The sequence below is a fragment of the Macaca mulatta genome, chromosome 9 (assembly GCF_049350105.2).
Source record: "Macaca mulatta isolate MMU2019108-1 chromosome 9, T2T-MMU8v2.0, whole genome shotgun sequence".
NCBI lineage: Eukaryota > Metazoa > Chordata > Mammalia > Primates > Cercopithecidae > Macaca > Macaca mulatta.
Window position 1 is genome coordinate 55,680,001 of NC_133414.1, and position 20,029 is coordinate 55,700,029.

A 20,029-nucleotide genomic window follows, 5' to 3' on the forward strand; every position below is an offset into this window, starting at 1 on the left:
AGCTCTTGGGAGCTGGTGCCGCCCCCTCCCTCATCCCACTTCTGAGTCCTCACCTCCCATGCAAGGGACAGCCAGTGCACCTGCTGCAGACAGCAACAAGCGAGCAGAAGCTGCCTCCTGCTTCTAGGCAGGTGGACCCATTGACCTGGTTGCACTGTCCTGTCCCAGGCATGGGGGACTCAGAGCTGGCTCTGGTCTAGGGGTGGGTGGCGTTGGGGGTGACACTCCCCTGCAAGTCACCTCTCCAGTCCTCACCCTCCTCTCTCTCAACTCCTGTGGCCTCTGCAGCAGCACAGTCCTTGGGAGCACATGCTGGTCCCATTCCTGCAGCAGGGCAGGGAGCTCCCTACAGCCCCTGCCTCTCCATCCTCCAGGCCAGGCAGGCATCAGAAGGCAGGAGCCACACTGTTTCACATAAGCCAAACTTCAAGTGCTGTGAAGAAGGGCTGGATTTACCTTGGTGAACCTTCCAGGCTGGCCAGGGCAGTCCCGGGACCTGGCCAAGGGCCGCAGGCCGGACTCCAACAAGGAGGCGGCTGCCATGGGAACCAGCAGGACAGCACCTCGCAAGGGCGCCCGCTCCAGAGGCCCGGCCACAGGCGCGACGCAGATGATTAAAGCTTTGTTACAGACACATGATTCATTTTTTCCTTCTGAATTCCCTTCTATTACCCAATACAATTTGAATTGACTGAAGGAATCTGGCCATCTCCTCTTCACACTCCTCAGATTCTGCCCAGTCTCCCTTTTCCCTTTCTGTCTAGTCAGCTTCTTCTGGGCCTGCTCAGGGCACAGAATGTCATTGTCCACGAAGAACCATTCCATTCTTGAGACTCAAGAGGCCCACGGATGCAGGAGGCGGGACTTCAGGGAACCCCTGCCCTTTCCCGGCAGGCGCTGGCAGCCTGGCTTCCCACTCCGGCTGCCTGGGGGTCCCTGTAGCCCCTCCCCTTGGCCTCGCTCCCTCTTGGGTTGATACCATCAGATTCTGCAGGGGTAACAGGAGCCTCCTGCAGATGGGTGGGTAGCCCTGGGCCTCCCAGGGGCAGAGCTGGGCACAGGCTTGGATGGGGTCATGTGCAAACTCAGGCAACCTTGGTGGTCAGTTCTGTCCTTTCCAGGGAGACCCTCAGGGTGCCATGGAGGAGGGGGCTGGGAAGCAGTGTGCAGATTCCACCCCAAGTGAAATCAGCCCTCTGGGGTCCCTGTCCTAGATGGGTTGTCCACTGACGATGGCAAGACAGAGTAGGGTGTCCTGCTGCTCATCAGTTCTGGGCAGTGGCCAGGGCACCTGCCGGCTCCAGTAGGAAGGCACCAGTAACCTGTCCTGCCCAGGCCCACCCGGGCACACTGCCCACATCCAGCCAGCCCTGGAGTCAGCCCCGAAGCAGCAGCCCATGACCAAGAGAGAGAGACAGTGAGCGGGCGGGGTCAGGGCTGAGGGCCTCCAGAGGCGGGAAGGGATGGCCAGCCGCGCAGGACATAAACAGACCTGTTCCAGGTGAGCTGCAGCCTCTGCCCTCCACAGCCAACTAGGGTGCTGGAATATAGAATAAAAACCATATGGTTCTTTTAAATGATAACTAATTAGGCTGAGCAAAGATCTTTCCTTTGTGTTTCAAAACAAATAAAAATCCATTTCCCTCAGCTGAATTGTCATCCTCCTGGCAGATGACTGTGGGAGCAGGGAGCTCTCTCTGGGCCAGTCATGGGGGTAAGGGCAGGGGCACCCAGCTCCCTGCTGGGTCACAGAGCCATGGGCATGCTCAGCCCAGCAGCCTCTGGGAAACAGCACCCAGACACACGTCCTGACTGCCACCCCCATGCTGTGGACACAAGCAGCTCTCCTGTCACATGCTGTGTATCTGTCCCCTGGCCCTGGGGGCTGGTAACCGGTGGTTAGACACTGGGCAGACCAGTACACAGGAATGTGTAATAACGTGTTGTGGTCCTTAGGGTCTCAAAATAAACGGCCAGGCACAGTGGCTCACACTTGTAATCCCGGCACTTTAGGAAGCTGAGGTGGGAGGATTGCTTGAGCCCAGGAATTCAAGACCAGCCTGGGAAACACAGGGAGATCCCTGTCTCTACAAAAAAATTAACCAGGGACAGTGGCATGCACCTGTAGTCCCAGCTACTCAGGAGGCTGAGGTAGGGGGATTGCTTGAGCCCAGGAGGTAAAGGATGCAGTGTGCCAAGATCGTACCACTGCACCCCTGGGTGACAGAGCCTGGGCAACAGAGCAAGACCCTATCTCACCAGGTGTGGTGGCTCACTCCTGTAATCCCAACACGATGGGAGGCCGAGGCAGGTAGATCACTTGAGGTCAGGAGTTCGAGACCAGCCTAACCAACATGGTGAAACCCCATCTCTATTAAAAGTACAAAAAATTAGCCAGGCGTGGTGGTGCATGCCTGTAATCTCAGCTACTCCAGAGGCTGAGGCATGAGAATTGCTTGAACCCAGGAGGTGGAGGTTGCAGTGAGCTGAGATCACACCACTGCACTCCAGCCTAGATGACACAACAAGACTCTGTCTTAAAAAAAAAAAAAAAAGGAGTACTTATGACAAGCAACTCAGCTTAGAGTGAAGTTGCTGAGCCCTCAGCGTGCAGAGTGACAAGCATAGGTGTGGTGGACTGCAATGATCAGGTGATATCTGCTGTGGCCAGGCGCCCCTTTGCCAGACCCAACGAGAAAGTGATGCCAAAAGCCAAAAGGCAGCTGAAGATGATGGGCAGGGACACTCCTGCAGAGGGCCATAAATACAAAGAAGCTGCTCATGACCAACTCCTTTCCGGGGAGACCCTCAGGGTGCCATGGAGGAGGGGGCTGGGAAGCAGTGTGCAGTTCTGCGGAAGCACTGCCCTCGAGAACTCCAAGGCCTCTTTTCCTCTGGAGGCCACCAGATGCCCTGCTGGGAGAAGAGCAGAGATCCCATCCCTCCACCCGGGGGTCTACGCTCCCTCTGCTCTGAGGGAACATGGACCTCGGGCAGTCAGCAGCTGGTCTCCCCCCCCCACACACTGTGGTTCGCTCCCGCCTCTCTTATGACTGCCTGGGTGTGTGGAATATATTTGCATGATTGTTGGTGTGTGAAAGCGTCCCAATAAACCATGAATTTGTAAGCATTTAATTGGCTACTGAGTCATCCTGAAACCTCCCTGCATCAATTAGTGCCACTAGGCTGATTCGAACCTAAGGCAGACACAGCCACCTCCACGCCTCCCCAGGGTGGCTCTCCTGCTGCTCCCCCTTCTCCAGATGAAGGAACAGAGGCCCAAAGGGCCTCAGTCACCAGCGCCAGTCGGGGAAAGTGGGATTGGAGGAGCTGGGATTGGAACCGTGTCTGACGCGCCACCCAGGGCAACCAGCGCAGGGCTCAAGGGGAGGGAGAATGGTGTGACACGGTGACAGCAGGGGGAGCCAGCCAGGCCTGTGGGATGGACAGGGCCTGATCCAGGAGGAGCTGCCCTTGCTGCATTTGCGAGCTAGGCTGCAAGCGCAGGGCAGCGAGGTGGGATGGGGGAAATCAGGTCGGGGTCCAAGGGGCCTGTGCTGGATTCCAGCCCCCACAAAACTGCCCACAAGCCTCACCACTAATGAGTGCCGTGGGCAGAGGGCCTCCCACCTGCTGGGCCCTGTGACACCTTCTGGGGGCTTCTGAGGCCCTGCTCACCACTTCCCAGATGAGATACAGGTGTGGGGCTGAGGACAGGGCAGAGCTGGAAGCAGCCCAGGCCTCCTGCCTGCAAGTTGGCCCTTCCTGTCCGTGTGGCCCAGGCACAGGAAGGGGCCAGGATACTGTGATTTATAAGAAGACATACAGTCATGCGTCCATTCGCGATGGGGATACTTCCTGAGAAATGCATCTTAGGCGATTTTGTCATTGTGCAAACCCCACAGAGTGACTTAACACAGACCAGGATGGGACAGCCCACTACATACCCAGGTTCCGTGGTACAGCCTATTGCTCCCGGGCTCCCAACCTGCATAGTGTGTGACCGCACTGAATACTGGAGGCAAATGTAACACAATGGTAAGGATTTCTACAGCTAAACATAGAAAAGGCCCAGTGACAATATTGTATTATGAATCTCAGGGGACCACTATGTGGTGCATGACGCTGTCTTTTTTCCCAGCACACTCTCCTAACACTAAAGTGGTAAATGTGTGCTGTGTGCTGATGGACTCCTGGACAGCCTGGCTGGGGGCTGGTTGTCAGGGGAACCAACCATGTGATGAGGACTTTCACTCCCACCCCAGCTCTAGGGAGGAGAGAGAGGCTGAAGGTTGGGTCCATCACCAACGGCCAATGATGCAGTCAGTCACGCCCACGTAACCAGGCCTCCACAAAATTCCAAAAGGAGCGGGTTTGGAGCCTCTGGATAGGTGAGCAGGTAGAGGGCCCTGGAGTGCAGTGCCTGGGAGGATGGGGAAGCTCCACGCTCCTTCTCACATTCCTTGCCCTGAGCATCCCTTCCTCTGACTGTTCATCTGTGACCACTGTAAAAACCTGTATAGTAAGTGGGTAAATGGAAGCAAGTGCTTCCCTGAATTATGTGAGCCGCTCTAGCAAATTAATTGAATCTGAGAAGTGAGTCCTGGGAGCGCTGATTTGCTGGGTAAGTCAGAAGCATAGGCCACAACCTGACACTTGCAAATGGTATCTGAAGTCGAGGGAGGGGGGCAGCCTTGTGGGACCAAGTTCTCAACCTGTGGTATCTGACTCTGCCTCCAATATTGTCCAAATTGAATTACAGGGCACCCAGCTGCTGTCTTAATGTTAGAGAATCTGGTGTCAGAATGTTGTGCTGAATGGCTGAGAGTGGAGAGTAAGAAAAACACTTTATTTATTTTTTTTTTTCTCTAACCCTATTAGAGGTAAACTCCCAAGAACACAAAGCTATGCCCAGGAAATACAGTGAGCACCTCTTCATGCTGGATTCACAACCAGAAATTGCCCAGCAAGTGGTAGATGCCCAAGGGATGAAAATACTGCAATGCACGCTCTCTGGATAGGGGACCAACATATGTGAAAAACTGTGTCTAGAAACAGAAAGGCACATTCTACTGTCCAGAGTCTCTACCACATGGTAATATGTTATACCACCAATGAAACCCCATAAAGTCTCCAAACAGAAGTGTGCAGGTGAGAGAATGACATGAGCTACAGTTGGATATTAATGTACAATGTACTACAGTTGGATATTAATACATAACTGATAAGCCAAAAAAAAATACGCACTTCATAAAAAAATTCCCTAAATCATGCCTGTGTTAAAGATTCAAGCTCCAATTAGAGATGTCAGAAAAATAACCTTTATAGGAAACTGGTTGGAATTTGATATGGCCAAAGCTGTACTCAGAGAAAAGATCATAGATTTCAATAACATACTGAAGTAAACACTAAGCACTTGATTCAAAAAACTTAAAAAAGAGCTTCTCAACAAAATAGCGAAACAAACTGGAAGAAGAAATTGCTAAATGGCAAATTAGATGACTTAATCAAAAAATAAAGTAGAACTCCTTATAAACTTCAAGAGCTGATTCTTTGAAAACACAGATTTCAAGGATAACCCTCTTGCAATTCTAATCAACAAAAGGAAAGAAGAAAGGGAGGGAGGGCCAGGCACCCTGGATCATGCCTGTAATCCCAGGACTTTGGGGGGCTCTAGTGACACCCTGTCTCTATTTCTTTAAAAAAAAATTATTAAAATGTATTTAAGAAAAGAAAGGGAGGGAGAGAAGAAGGAAGAAAGGAAGGACATGAAAAATACATTGGGCATGAAAAAAGGAAATCTAACTCCAGATATGTAGAAGAAAGTTTAAAACAAACAACTACCTAAATCTATGGTAAATGATCTGCAAGAACTTTGAATGGTTATATTACCTAGAAAATATAAGTAACCAAAAATAAACTAAAAATGTTTAGAACCCAAAAAGACCAATGACCATAGTACAAATTAAGTTGACAGCCAACTAACCCTCTAGAAAAAATAAAAGCAAGCCCTGGCTGAAATAGTTTCTAAAATGAATTATTTCAAGTCTTTGAGGATAAGATAATTTTATATGATATATAAACTATTTCAGCTACACAATTCATATTGAAAAGGCTTCCTATTCATTTTATAAAGCTAAAATAGCATGATTTATAAATGTGACAAATGTCTTCTAGTATAAAAATATGCATAAATTCTTACTTCTGAAAATAGTGAAAAATACCCTCAGCAACATAGCAACACATCAGTAAAATGAACTCAGCAGCATTTTTAAGCACAATAGAGCCTGACCCAGTAGGCTTTATTCCAGGAACAAGAGGATGATTTAGCTCATAAGAGTTAATAAGTCAACACATTAATAAGTCCAAGGAGGAAAGGCATTTGATGATTTTGATAGATACAGGAAAGCCTTTGATGAAACTGAATATCCATTCGTGGTGTGCACTCTTGGCAATTAATGTAGGATTCCAGCATACTGTCCATGATGACAAATACCTATTGGAAACATAGGGCTGATTTCAGACTTAGTAAAACATGAACGACCTCCTCATTAAATGAAGATCAAGCCAAGGACAACTGCTATTATTTAATGTTGCACCTTTTAGAAAACACAGTAAGATAGGAAAACTAAAGATACATTAGAAATAAAGAAGTTGGCTGTTCCTTATGTGCAAGTAATATAATTAATTTCTTGGGTTTTCCGGGAAGCCAAACTAAAAATCTGTTCAAACTAGTAAGATATCAATAATCAATTACCTAACATAAACTTAAAAAATCAATAGCTTACCTACCTACCTCCCCTGAGCACAGGTTTCTGCACATAAGTCTGTGTGGAGCTGGTATGGAGATGCCCGCACCAGTGGCAGTAGGGGGAGGTGTGCCTGTGTGTCTCTGTATGTGTCTGCGTGTCTCTGTGTTAGTGTGTCTCTGTTTCTGTGTGTGTGTGCCTGCATGTGTCTATGTGTCTGTGTCTCTGTATGTGTGTGTGTGTGTGTGCGTGTCTGTGTGTCTCTGTGTCTGTATCTCTGTGTCTGTGTGTGTGTGTGCCTGCGTGTGTCTGTGTGTGTGTGTGTGTCTGTGTGTGGGGGTCTGTTGCGGGGGGGTCTCTGTGTCCGTTTCTCTCTGTGTGTCTGTGTCTTTGTGTGTGTGTGTCTTTGTGTGTGTGTGTCTTTGTCTCTCTCTGTGTCTGTGTCTGTGTGTGTGCCTGCATGTGTCTGTGTGTTTGTGTGTCTCTGTGTGTGGGTGTCTGTGTGTGTGGGTGTGTGTGTGTCCAGGAATCTCTCAGCTCTCTAAGCTCCATCGTCATCACCCAGGAACACGATGTCCACAGTGGGCCTGCTCTGCCAACCAGCTCAGCTACCCTGAAGCCACTTTTCCTGGTCACCCACCCAAAACACCTCACACCACTGCCCCCTCAGGCTGGGCACTCTAGGAACATGCCAGTCCCTGTTTTAAGGACATCTGTTGTATGTGGCCCCCGGGATGTCCCCAGGGAAGTCATACTCAGGTTGGGGCCAGAGTTGAAGGCTGAGCCTCCTCACCCACAGGGAGGGGGAGGGAGAGGAGGGCGGCACTCTGACGCACACTTACCGGCCCAAGGCCGGGCAGGGGTGGCTGGCGGCAGTCACAGTGACATTTGGGAAATGCCAGGGGCTGGGTTCTGGCCCAGAAGGCGGGTGTGGGCAGTGACAGGGTGGGGGTGGGGTTATTCCCCAAGCCTGAGACCACAAGATACCAGCTTTGCCAACAAAACTCCACTGGGCCAGTGGTGCCAGGGGCCACAGGGCCAGGGCCCAGCCAGCAGCAGGGGCCAGAAGAAGAAACAGGAGGCCGGGTTCGGTGGCTCATGGCTGTAATCCCAGCACTTTGGGAGGCCAAGGCGGGCAGCTCATCTGAGGTCAGGAGTTCGAGACCAGCCTGACCAACATGGAGAAACCCCATCTCTACTAAAAATACAAAATTAGCTGGGCGTGGTGGCACATGCCTGTAATCCCAGCTATTCGGGGGACTGAGGCAAGAGAATCACTTGAACCTGGGAGGTGGAGGTTGCGGTAAGATCATGTCATTGTACTCTAGCCTGGGCAACAGGAGCGAAACTCCGTCTCAAAAAAAGAAAAGAAAAGAAAAAAAGAAACAGAGAAGCTGCAGGGGGTCTTGGCTGCCATCCTCCTCCAAGACCCACACCATCCATAGGCGCCCACCTGACTGTCCCCAGGTTCCCTCAGGAGCCCCCAGGCCTCGTGTTCCATCAGCCTCTGAACTCCCCTTGTCCTGGAACCCACAGGGACCCAGGCAGCCCAGAACCCACACGGTGGAGCCCTCATGACCCAGGAGCCAGCTCTGACTCCTGACCTCCTGGCTGACCTCAGGCAAGACACAGCCCCTCTGGACCTCAGTTTCCCCAGATGTAAAGCAAGAAGTAGAGAGCCTATACGGGCCACTTCCTGCCCTCATCTTTGTTCCTTCCTTTCTTCCTTCCTCCTTCCTTCCAGAACTTGTTCAGTCAAGTCAGCATCCCTTGAGGCCCTTGTGGCCTATGCCACACATTCAGAACGGAACAGCCCATGGACCTTAGTGTCTGTGGGGAAACAGACACAGCTCCATGGCATGGCATGATCTCTTCAGGATTGGGGGTCCATGCTGGGTGTCAGGGAGGCACAGCGGTGGGGAACTAACTCTGTAGGGAGTAGTCACGAGGGCTTCATGGAGGAGGTGATTCTGAGATCGGCTTCCAAGGATAACCAGGGGTTTTCCAGTGGATTAAGGGGGAAAAGGGAGGTTGACATGACAGTTTGGTCTCCTTCCTCTAGTCATTCACCAGCAGTTCCCTGGAGGACAAGGCCCAAAAGCCCAAAGGTGTGGGGGATGCAGGCAGCTTCCTCTGCACTAAGTCAATTCTCATGCATCCCACCAAAGCCAGTGTGATACTCTCTCCCCAAGGCAGCCCTTCCTGACTGCCCGCCCCTCCCCCTCCAATGGATGGCACTGCTGCGGCCCATGCATCTGTGAGTGTGTGACCCTGGGTTGTGCTGTCCCCAGTGCCTTCTGCATCCTGGCCAGGCCTGGACCCCCAACACACAGAGGGGGTGGGCTAACATAAGAGGCCATGGGGCTCTGCTCTCCTTCCCCTGGCCTATGCCCCGCTGAGGGCTAAAGTCCTTATCCCACCTCTCCTGAGGGAGCTGAAAGAAGGTGGCTCAAGTTAGCAGGCCCAACAAGATGGGCTTTGGGCCTGGGCAGGCTGGGGCCCAGGGCTGTACTGTCCTGAGCCAGCAGATGCAGGCGTGGGCAGTGTGGCCAGGAGGCAGGGCAGCAAGGAGCCTGCAGGGTGGAGCAGGCCAGGCTCTGCACGAGCACATGCAGCCTAGACCTCTCCCTGGACTCTAGACTGCCCACACCCCTGCCAGGCAACACCTCCGGGGTTGGAGGTGTTGAACTGTCCCCGCTCCCACCTGCTGCACCTGCCATCTTGCCCACCTCTAAGGGCAACACCCTCCTTCCTGTGCCAGCCTGACTCTTTCCCATCTCAATGAAAACAGCCTACCCAGCACGACCTCCAGGTTCTGCCTTCAGAATACCCCGAGGATCAGTCCTTCCCTTCTCCTCCTCTGCCATCTCCCAAGGCTGGGACTCTCATCTGTCCCTGGACCACTGGGGTGGGACCCTGCTAGCTTCACCCCTCCCAGCAGCAGTCAGCAGTGCCATGGTAGCCCCATGGGGAGCACACCCTGCTCTGCTACCTCCCACTGCAGCCCAGTCACTCCCCCAGCCATGCCACCTCGCTGACCTCACTGTCCCACCTCCTCATGGGCTCTGCTCCTGATGCCCCAGTCTCCAATCTGGCCCCAACATGCAGGCAGCTTCCACTTCAAAGTTCTGCCCTGGCCTTTTCCTAGTATGCACCCCACATAGCTCCCTCCCTCCCCTCCTTCAGCAGGTCCTGTGCACATGTCTCCTCTAGCCACTGTACCTAAGGCACAGACAGCCCCCTCTTCACTGGTGGTCAGCACGCTGGGCACCAAGTGTGTCAGACCCCTGGTTGCTGGGGGAGCAGGACTGTCATTGCAGGTCCGAACGAAACTGGGTGGGGCCGTGGGGTCCACCTGTCTCACAGCAGTGACTGGAGTACTGGGCTGGGGTATTTAAATGCCAGTGCAGGGCCCTCCCCCCTCCCCTACCACGTGACCCCGTTGGCCTGGGTCCCTGAATGAGGGCGGCCTGGACCAGGGCTGACACCAGTGAGTGGAAACTGCACCGTGTTGTTGTGAGCCGAGGGACTTGGGGCTGCTCTGTTGCTGCAGAATGACCTGAACTACCTTCACCGCTGAACTCCTCACAGGCCCTGCTGGCTCTCCTACATTGCTTTTTCTCTAACCCTCAGCACCAGGTGGCACTCCACCCATTTTACCTACCCATTGTGCTTGTTTCTTTCCTGTGTGGGCACCGTGAGGACAACACCCTCCTTCCTGTGGTGTTTGGTTCCCTGCTGAACCGCAGTGCCTACACACAGCAGAGGCCCAATAAATGCGTGCTAAGTGAAGGAAGGAAGGGACAGATGAGTCCTGCATCTTTCACGTGGCCAGGGCTGGCCGGGGCTCAGCTCCATGCTGTGGGCGCTCAGAATCCAGGGGGCTGCCGCACCCGAATCACACCGCCTTGCGCCTCTGGGAGTGGGTCTCCATAAACAGCATGAGAAATGCCTATGCTCCACGCTCAGGTCCTCTACAGGGCCAGCTCTCCACCTGCGCCCCACAGCGCCCTCGCCCTGGAGCGTACACTCCTCAAAGCCCCACGCTGGGCTCCACTCTCCCTAAACGCACAGGCGCGCCTGGGGCTCACAAGGCACAGGCACGGCCGCCTCCCTCCCACGTGCCATGAATAAGCGCGCCCGCGCTTCCGCAGCCCTCCGCTGCCACCACCTCACACAGACCACACACCGTGGACCACCCCTCGCCCGGCACATCCTTCTCGGAGCAACAGGTGGTTCTGCGCCCCTCAAGTAGTCCGGGCTCTTATACACCCGAAAGTGCCCGTCCCGGACAGACCCCTCCGGTGCCTGCTGCTGGGGCGCCTGTCCCCATCCCTTCCAGGCTCACAGGCTGTGCTCTCAGCGTCTGCGGGCCGCGCCGCGAAGGGCACGGCAGGAGAAGGGGCAGGCTGGGCGCCGCCCACAGGGCAGCAGGTGCTCCAGCGGGGACGCACAGAGCGAGGCGCGTGGGTCCTCCGGACGGGCTCCCTCCCGCGCGAGTCGGGATGCAGGGGACCGTCGCACCCCTCCCGAGCCCGATAACGCAAAAACCCTGCCCCGCGGCGGTCCCGCACCTGGGCCCGCCACAGCCCTACCTGGGGCTCCAGTAACATTCTGGCCGCCGCGTCCAGCGAGCGGCAGTTCCTCTGCCCGCGACTTGAGCAAGCGCCCACTCCTGCGCCAGCCCCTGCCGCTGGGCGCCTCCGCTGGAGGGGTGGGACCCGGGACGCGGGAAACCGAGAGGCTGGGCTGGGGACCGCGGGGTCCGGGCGGCGCAGAGGGGCCGCAAGGCCAGCCAGGAACGCTGGGCGTGGCCGAGGCTAGGAGCATGGCGCGGAGGTGGGGCAGGGACCTGGGGCGGCCTGGAGTGCTGTCAGGGGGCGCTGCCTGGGCTGGGCGCGCGCCTGGCACTAAGTGTGGGGGCGTCGTAGGTGCCGGGGTGTGGGGCTGGGCGGGGCGTCCGGGGTCGGCCGTGCCGGGGGTCGGTGCTAGCGCGCGGAGCCGGCGAAGAGGCGCAGCGTGGGTCGGGGCTCGGCTCGAGGAGGGGACGCCTCTCACCCTGCCCCGGCCTCACCTGATCGTAGACATCCACTACGGAACTACAGCAAGTGTTCCGCCAGCGTTCGGCTTGAATGCCTCCCCTGACGGGGCGCTCACTCCACACATCTCTGGCCTGAGATGGGGGTCGCACAGAACTCCCTGTCCTTCCATTTCCTTGGAACGCGGGGGACACGGCAGCTGCTTTTGTGGGAGGACTGATCTGAGCCGCGGCGAGGGGTGGGCCGGGCACATGGCACAGTGAGGCGCCTCCCGCCCCCAGAGCCCCAGCCTCAGAAGGAATCTGTCAGGTGACGGGGCTCCCCCTCCGCGAGTCCCTGCAGTGGACCCCACTCCCTCAGAGGATGTGGACGGGAAAGATTCGCGGAACCGAAGAGCGCCCTCTCCTGGGGTCTGGATTGGAGCATCCAGCACCTGAGCTGGGTGAGAGACCCATTGGTTCCGGGGGAGTCCAAGCTGGCCGGCGGGGCGGCCGCTAGGGAGGAGCGGGGTATGCTCAGGTTGAACCTCACAGAGAGGCTCTGACAACCCCGGAGAGCTCGCAAGCCATGGGCTGATGGACAATCGTGACCCTGAAGACATCCGGCTGCCCCAGGACGCCCATACCCTCACCCCACCTCCACCCCACGGCTCTTGCGCAGGCCTTGCCAGAGGCCCTCTGCCTCCCAGCTTATTTGCCTGCTCACTTACTAGCAGCAAGAGTACCTACTAGGCTGGTTCGATGGGCAGTTGTCTCTGTCTTGGGAAAGTAGGGGCTGTGCTGGGTCCATTCACTGGCCTCCCTCAAGCCAGCTCAAGGGCCTGGAGACAGGAGTCCATCTCCTGGAGCACTGCCCTCTCACCCGCTCTTCTCTACCAGTGAGTGTTGGCCTGGCCTGGAACCGCTTCCCACTGCTCAGAGCATGCACTATACATTACTGCGTGGTATGCAGTGCCTCTGGGTGAGCAGTGCGGGCAACCAGGCAGAAATGGCATAGTGGCCCTCCAGCTTTCACAATGTCCTCCCCCACTTTTGCTTCTGCATCTTGTTTCAGTCCAGCCAGAAGATGCAAAGCTCATGGTGACCTTGGCAGGTGGACAGGTGGCATCAGGACGGTCTGGGCCTGCAGGGCCACCCTGTCCCTTCAGGTGGCTTCATGGAGAGCACGAAGAAGGTGAAGCCTGGTGTCTTGCTCCTGGGGAAGACTTCCAGGCACCTGCCCCTGCCTTCCTCAGCCCTGTACCATGGCCCTGCAGAACATCTCGGCCCTGGGGTGAACGCAGTGTTGTCTCAGGAAGTCCGTGTGAGCAGTTGGCCCTGCTGCCTCCTGACCCCAGAGCGAGCATCCCCTCTGCCTCCCTGAATGTGACACTCTAGAGGAGGTGGCGGATGGGTGGGCAGTCCCACAAGCCTTCTTATACAGTCACAGGGTCACTTCCCATCGTGCTCATCCCAGATTGCACCAGTGTCATCCAAGGACCTCGATAAGGCAGACATTTCCCCAGGAGGAATGGGGCCCTTGCCCCCGTCTCTGGCTGACACAGATGGTGCTATCTCCTTTACCCACCAGTGTGACCTCAGCATTCATGTGTGACCTGACCCACATCCTTCCTGGTGCCTGAGGATGTGAGGAGGCTGCTGTGCTGGGGCTGAGCCCTGCCAGGCGTCCTGCTTTATATCCCTGCAGCGGGGACTGAGGCCATCCTGCAGGGAGGGCCGCTGGGGCCTGAGGCAGAATCCCACTGCCACTTCAGAAAGCAGAGGAAAAGCCAGGTGTGGTGGGGCCAGTGGCCATCTGCTGGGGCTTCAGGGAGACCAGATACACAGGAAGACGCACTTTCTCCAGATGCCTCCTCTAGGGGCAGGGCACAAGGCCTGGAACGGGGCTGCCTCTGACCAGAGCAACAGATGCTGCTCTGAGGATGGCGAAGCCTAGAGCAGGCAAGCTGTCAAGATTCTGAGTTGAGGGTCTCAGGACAGGAGGCTGGACTCCCCTTGATATGATTTGGGTGTGTGTCCCCACCCAAATCTCATGTTCAATTGTAATCCCCAGTGTTGGAGGTGGGGCCTGGCGGGAGGCGACTGGATCATGGGGGCAGAGTTCTCACGAATGGGTTAGCACCATCCCCTCAGCGCTGTTCTCCTGTTAGTGAGTGAGTGAGTTCTGGAGGGATCCAACTGTTTGAAATTGTGGGGCACCTCCCCCTTCTCTCACTTGCTCCTGCCGTGTCAGACCTGCCTGCTCCCACTCTGTCTTCCACCATGAGTGAAAGCTCCCTGAGGCCTTCCCAGAAGCAAATGCTGCCACGATTCCTATACAGTTTGCAGAGCCGTGATCCAATTAAACCTCTTTTCTTTATAAATTACCCAGTCTCCGGTTTTTTTTTTGGTTTTTTTTTTTTTTTTTTTGAGATGGAGTCTCCATCTATCGCCCAGGTTGGAGCGCAGTGACATGATCTCAGCTCACTGCAACTTCCACCTTCTGGGTTTAAGCGATTCTCTTGCCTCAGCCTCCTAAGTAGCTGGGATTACATTACAGGTGCACACCACCATGCCCAGCTAATTTTTGTATTTTTAGTAGAGACGGGGTTTCACCATGTTGGCCAGGCTGGTCTCAAACTCCTGACCCAAGTGATATGCCCACCTTAGCTTCCCAAAGTGCTGAGATTACAGGCATGAGCCACCGTGCCTGACCAAGGCCCTTCTTTATAGCAGTGTGAGAACAGACTACTACACTCGCAAAGGCTCCCTCTCAGAGTCCACCCTTGCTGTCTCCACACAGCAGCCAGAGGGGATCTCTTAGAACCTGAGTCAGAAGCTCTCTGACTCCCACCTCAATCTCAATGAAGGCAGAGTCCTAACGAATAGCCCCATCAGGGACCTCAGTGCTCCCTGCTCAGCCTTGACATGCCCTGCCCACCCTCGCCTGAGTGGAATGTGCTCTGCAGTGTCTGTGCCCCCCACCCCGACAGGCCACCTTCCCACTAACACAGCTGCAATGCCACCCTCTGCCCCAGCACTTTCCCGCCATGGAACGGTTTTCCTCAAGGTTACTGGGTCCAGCAGAGCCTTTCCACCTCCTGGTCCGTTCGTCTGCTCTCCTGAGAATGCGACCTCCATGAGGGCAGGATCTTTGTTTTGTTCACTGCTACATCCCAGTGACTGTAACATGTCTGTGCACAGAGGCACTCAGAACCTATGTGTGTGCACGTGTGTGTGTGTGTGTGTAGACAGATATAGAGACACAGGTGTGGATACGGATTTGGTTGTATATATCCAGCACAGGACTCATATCGAAAATATATAAAGCACTCATGTAAATCAAAAAAGTCAGAAGACTCAATATTTTACAAATGGGCAAAAGACTTGAAGACATATTTCACTGAAAGAAGGCTATCCAAGGGGTGATAGGCCTAAGAGAGCACCCAGCTCCATGACTCATCTGGGGAGGGCACTAAACTGCAGTGTGGCACCCTGCACACCCGGCAGCATGGCTACTATCAAAAGCCAGAAAATGCCACGTGCTGACGAGATGGCACAACCCAAACTCCCAGCTGCTGGCGGCACGGCAGAGTCAGCTGGAGCAGCCAGGCAGGAAAACAGCCCAGTCATGCCTATGAACACTGACCACACCAGGACCAGAAATTCCATCCTGGATGGAGGCCGGGCAGAAACACTAGAGACTCACACCGAAGGACACACACAGGAGTGTCTGCAGCAGCCCTACACACAAGGGCTTCCAACTGAAAATGACCCAAGCATCCCCCACAGGGGACTGGGTTTCCACCAAGCTGCGGCATGTGTCACTCAATGGAATGCTCCAGGCCGAGGATAACCCGCCCAGACAACCACAGGCAAGGGCAGGGAGTCAAGGACACTATGCACAAACAGCATCTAAGGCTGGCCCCACGTGGAGCCAGCTCAGGGCCGGTGAGGGCACCCTCACCCCCAGAGGTCTGGGGTGCTGCCCTGGGGCAGGGGCTGAAAGGGGCTGGATCTGAGTGTCCCCGCGGAGTCACCCCATGAAAAATCACTAAGTGTACACTGTGGCTCTGGCTCAGGCATGTTTCTGTGTGTGTTACACTTCAATCGCATGAAGAAAATTGAAGGAGAGAAAAATAAGAGAGAATATCCGGGCCGGGACAGGCAGAAGCTGTCGGCACCTCAGGGCCTATCTAGGTCAGCTGTGGCCACACCTAAGGGAAGAAGGGATGTGGAGGAAGGGGCCTAAGCCTCCCTCTGCTCATCCGCCCAAGAACAAAGGCAGAGTTGGGGCAAACCCTGCTCCCTCTTCTAAAAGGCACAGCCTACAGGGTCAAGCAATGGCAAGTGAGAGGCATCCACTGGTTTTGGAGGATGGAAGGTGGCCTGAGGCGGGTGATAGACCTTGCAGAACAGAGAAGCAGGAGCGCAGTGCTCCACGCGGGCTGATGAGGACCACGCCGGTGCTGCAGAGGCCCTGATGAGGCTCAGCCCACAGGGCCTTGGGTTCCAGGAGGAGGGTCAAGGGACAGAAAGGCTCTAGCCCCCGACCCTGCCCTGCTGGTGCCACCTCATTACCGGACCACACCACGTTGTCCAAGAGCTTTGGGTCCAAACCCTGAGGGTGATGGTGCATACCTCTCTATCCTCTCCAGGGCATGAAGTGGGACCCATGATGCCAATTCACAAGGGTGTTGGCAAAACATGAAGCAAAATGAAGCAAGCCCTCAGTGAGCTCCAGAGGCTCCTCAGACAGCCCCTGCCTCCAATGGGGTTTGAGGGCTCGCGCTGTCCCCAGGCTCAGGCCTGATGTCTGCCAGACTCAAGCCTCCTGCACACACAGCTACAGTCTGCAGAAAGGCCTCTCCAGGCTCCTCCAAGGCTGGTCAGCACCCCTGGGCAGAGGCCACTGATAGCCCCAGTCGAACCCACACCCAAGCAGACCCACAGGCTCCAGGGAAGGTTGTCTGGCAGCCAGCCCCGTCCCTTGGGTCAGTGGAGAACCCCTAAGTCTTCTGGAATTTCCCTCAGGCTATACCATTAGTGCTCCCTTTTGGAGAATAATGTTCCATGCACTGAAACACTCATGGCTTTAGGCAGAAGGCGTGAAGGAGGGCCTGAATGGGAGTCAGCTGAGCTTTCTGATGTGCAAGGCAGCATCCTTCCAGGCACCAGCATACCTGGGAAGGAGCCCACTGGCCACAGTGTCAGGCACACCTCTCCCCAGTCGTCTGAGTCAGAGCCTCCACCCTCACACATGGGCACCTTTGAGAAGCACATCAAGGTACCATAGTGGATTTAGCCCTTCCACATCCTCTTCTGCCTCCTGGGGTCCACGAGTCTTTCCTGAGGCTCTTCCTGGGGTCCTGTATCCATGTGCCTTGGCCACCCCTCCTCAGCCACACTCAGAGCATCCAGGGTTTCAGCAACGCAGGAGTGCGGGAAAGGCAGGAATGCCAGGCTGGGAGGCTTCCTCCAGATGGGGCTCTCAAGCCTGACCACACTGCCCAGGAGCTTGCTAAAAAGGCAGTGCACAGGCGACATCCTCAGAGATCCTTCCTGTCCCCATTGGTGTGTGGGACTCAGTGCTCAGGGAGGTGGCAGCAGTCAGAACTCGGCTTGGGACGCAGGGCCTCTGGTCCAGGGGAAGGGAGCCCACCACACTGAGCGCCAGCCTGCCACATGCACAGGGGACAGTGGAGAACGCATCCAGGGATCGGGGGGGCATAATGCATGGGGTGAGAACACAGCATCATGCCCAGCATAGTGGGACCCAACAAGGGAGGAGGCTGCAGCCACGCAGGCAGGACGGGTGAGGGCCCAGGAAGTCACTTCCCCAAGATGAAGCAGGTCATGACCAACAGGGACCCCTCCCGTCACAAGGCTCTGGATACCCACCCCATCATATGAGCAGAGACCTGCACAAAGTGAGACATAGAAAATACCAATGAGAAAGACAGAAGAGGGACAGCACATGGAAATAGGGCAGGCCCAGCCAGGAGCAAACTACTTCATGGTGACAAAAAGCTTGCAAGTCAAAGCCTTGAGTCATCACTTGGCACCTGTGAAATCTGCAAAACGAATGTTAAAGGTAATACAGAGTGTGAGCTTAAGTGTCAGGGAAAAGCCAGGGTCACTGGCAGCAAAAGGAGAGAAATGGACAGCAGGTATCCCCAAGCACCTCCCCGGAGCAAAGACATGGCAGCAGGCATCATCTAGGGCACCGTGCATCCATGTGTGTTTGTGTGACCTTGTGTGCGCACGTGTTCATGTGCTTGAGTGTACCTGTGTATCTTAGGAGGTGTGCGTATGCACATGTGTGCTTTGTGCATGTGTGCAACAGGCATGGGTGTGTGTGTACATAGTTGCACGTGTGCATTACGCGTGTACATGCCTGTGCACGTGTGCGTGTCTGCACCTGCGCCTATAAAACAGACAAGCATCCACATACCAAAAGTCTAATCAGGGTGCCTCCCTCCACTGGCCGGCATACACCCTCTCTCCATCTCTCCTGCCCTCCCTCCTCCTCTTCTCTCCACTTAGCCTTGTCAAGTGCTTCCCAAGTTCTCTCCAATTACTATGAATGGCTTCATGACAGCATAACACAGTGCATGCTCATCTTCTAAAACCAGGACATGAGGCATCCCTGCTCCCACTAAGACTGCACAAAGTTAAGGCTGGAGCAGCAGTGGCCCACTCAGGGCTTGCCCCTCCCTCGGAGCCCTTCACAGGCTCCTGGAGAAGGGAGACTCAGAGGAGACCCTGCCTGAGAGCTCATACCTGAGATCCCCTGGTGTGTGGGGAACAAAGCAGGGATGCTTAGGACCACAGGGGGGTCTCAAGGCCAGCCTGGCCTTGTGGGAGGGTCTCGGGGCCAGCCTAACCTTATGAGGGTCTTAAGACCAGGCTGCCCTTGTAGGAGGTCTTAGGACCAGCCTGGCCTTGTGGGGAGTCTCAGGACCAGTCTAACACTGTAGGGTGTCTCAGGACCAGTCTGGCCTTATAGAGGGTCTTGGAACCAGGCTAACCTTGCAGGGGATCTTGTGACCAGCCTGGCCTTATTGGGGGTCTCATGACCAGCCTAGTCTTATAGAGGATCTCAGGGTCAGTGTGGCCTTCTGAGGGGGTCTAGGGGGCCAGCCTGGCCTATGGGAACTGGAGGCACCAGGCAAGGAGAGAGGCTTCTGTCTCCCTGGGCCCTTGGTTTCCACCTATCCTTGGCCAGCACCCTTACTCCTCCCCGACCCCGGAGGTTCCTAGTCTGTTCTTCTGCTTCACCTGCCCTCCAAAGGAGCCTCCGGCCATCATGGGCCCAGGCCCCAGAGCTGATCCCTGGCCCCACTGTTGTGCCCCTAACTCCCACTATCCCCCTTCTCCCCTCCCTTCTACTCTCTGCCTCCATTTCCCCTCAGCCTCTGCCCTCTCCAGACCACAAACACAGTCTTCCTGACCCCGACTCCTCCTGAGCTGCCTCCCAACCTCTCTTTTCTTCTCACCTACATTTCTAGAAAGAGTTGCTGCATCTGCTACTTCCCAGCCAATTCCGCCTCCTCCCTCCAGTCCCTGCTGTGTTCATCGGAGGCACCAGGCTAACGCAGGGCATGGGTTCCAACCAAGCCCAGGCCTGAACGCACTCATGCCAGGATGCCTAGCTGGCTCCGCTCTCCCCAAACTCAGCTGCTACTCCTCAGGGACCCCATGACACCCAGCCCCATAGAAGTCCCAGGGACCCTCCCAGCATGGCCCCAGCACCTAGACCACAGAGCTTCTCTGCCTGAATGTCCCAGGACCGCCATGGGATGCCTCCTCTCCCACAGGGAATAGAGCCCTGTCCTGTAAACACTCAGGCACAGGCACACGGAGACCCAGCCACTGTATCTGTGGGCGGGCATCTGGGCTCAGCACAGCCCCTGACCTGCCTATCAGGGGAGTGTGCCGCACAGGCCAAGGTGGCCAGGCCTGACACAGGTGTGCCTGAGACCCGCCTTTCAGGGGGATTAGCCATCACAGATTGAGACCCGCCTTCAGGAGGGCTGATGCTATAGATTGAGACCGGCCTTCGGGAGGTTTAGCCATCGCAGATTGCGACTCGCCCTCAGGAGGGTTAGCCACTGCAGACTGCGATCTGCCTTCAGGAGTGTTATAGTGCAGATTGAGACCTGTCTTCAGGGGGGTTAGCCATGCAAAGGCAGAACTGCCTTCAGCAGGGTTAGCCATTGCAGATTGTGTGGCTTCCTACCGTTGAGCTGCTCAGTGTACT

At 55.6% G+C, this 20,029-nt stretch overlaps 1 protein-coding gene across 4 annotated transcripts in view; it reads right to left on the reverse strand.

The window, feature by feature from the left end:
* Positions 1-20,029, reverse strand: part of RASGEF1A (RasGEF domain family member 1A) — a 69,943-nt gene that overhangs the window by 23,616 nt on the left and 26,298 nt on the right. Inside the window, exon 1 of one of the 4 annotated variants that reach the window (XM_077946307.1) lies at positions 11,345-11,815. The exons of 2 other annotated variants lie outside the window; for them this stretch is intronic. In XM_077946307.1, coding sequence (XP_077802433.1) covers positions 11,345-11,362 — 18 coding nt within the window. In that variant the 5' untranslated portion in view covers positions 11,363-11,815. Of the gene's footprint in view, positions 1-11,344; positions 11,816-20,029 lie in introns of those variants that run through there. One more of the 4 variants, XM_015146883.3, reaches the window with a different exon arrangement.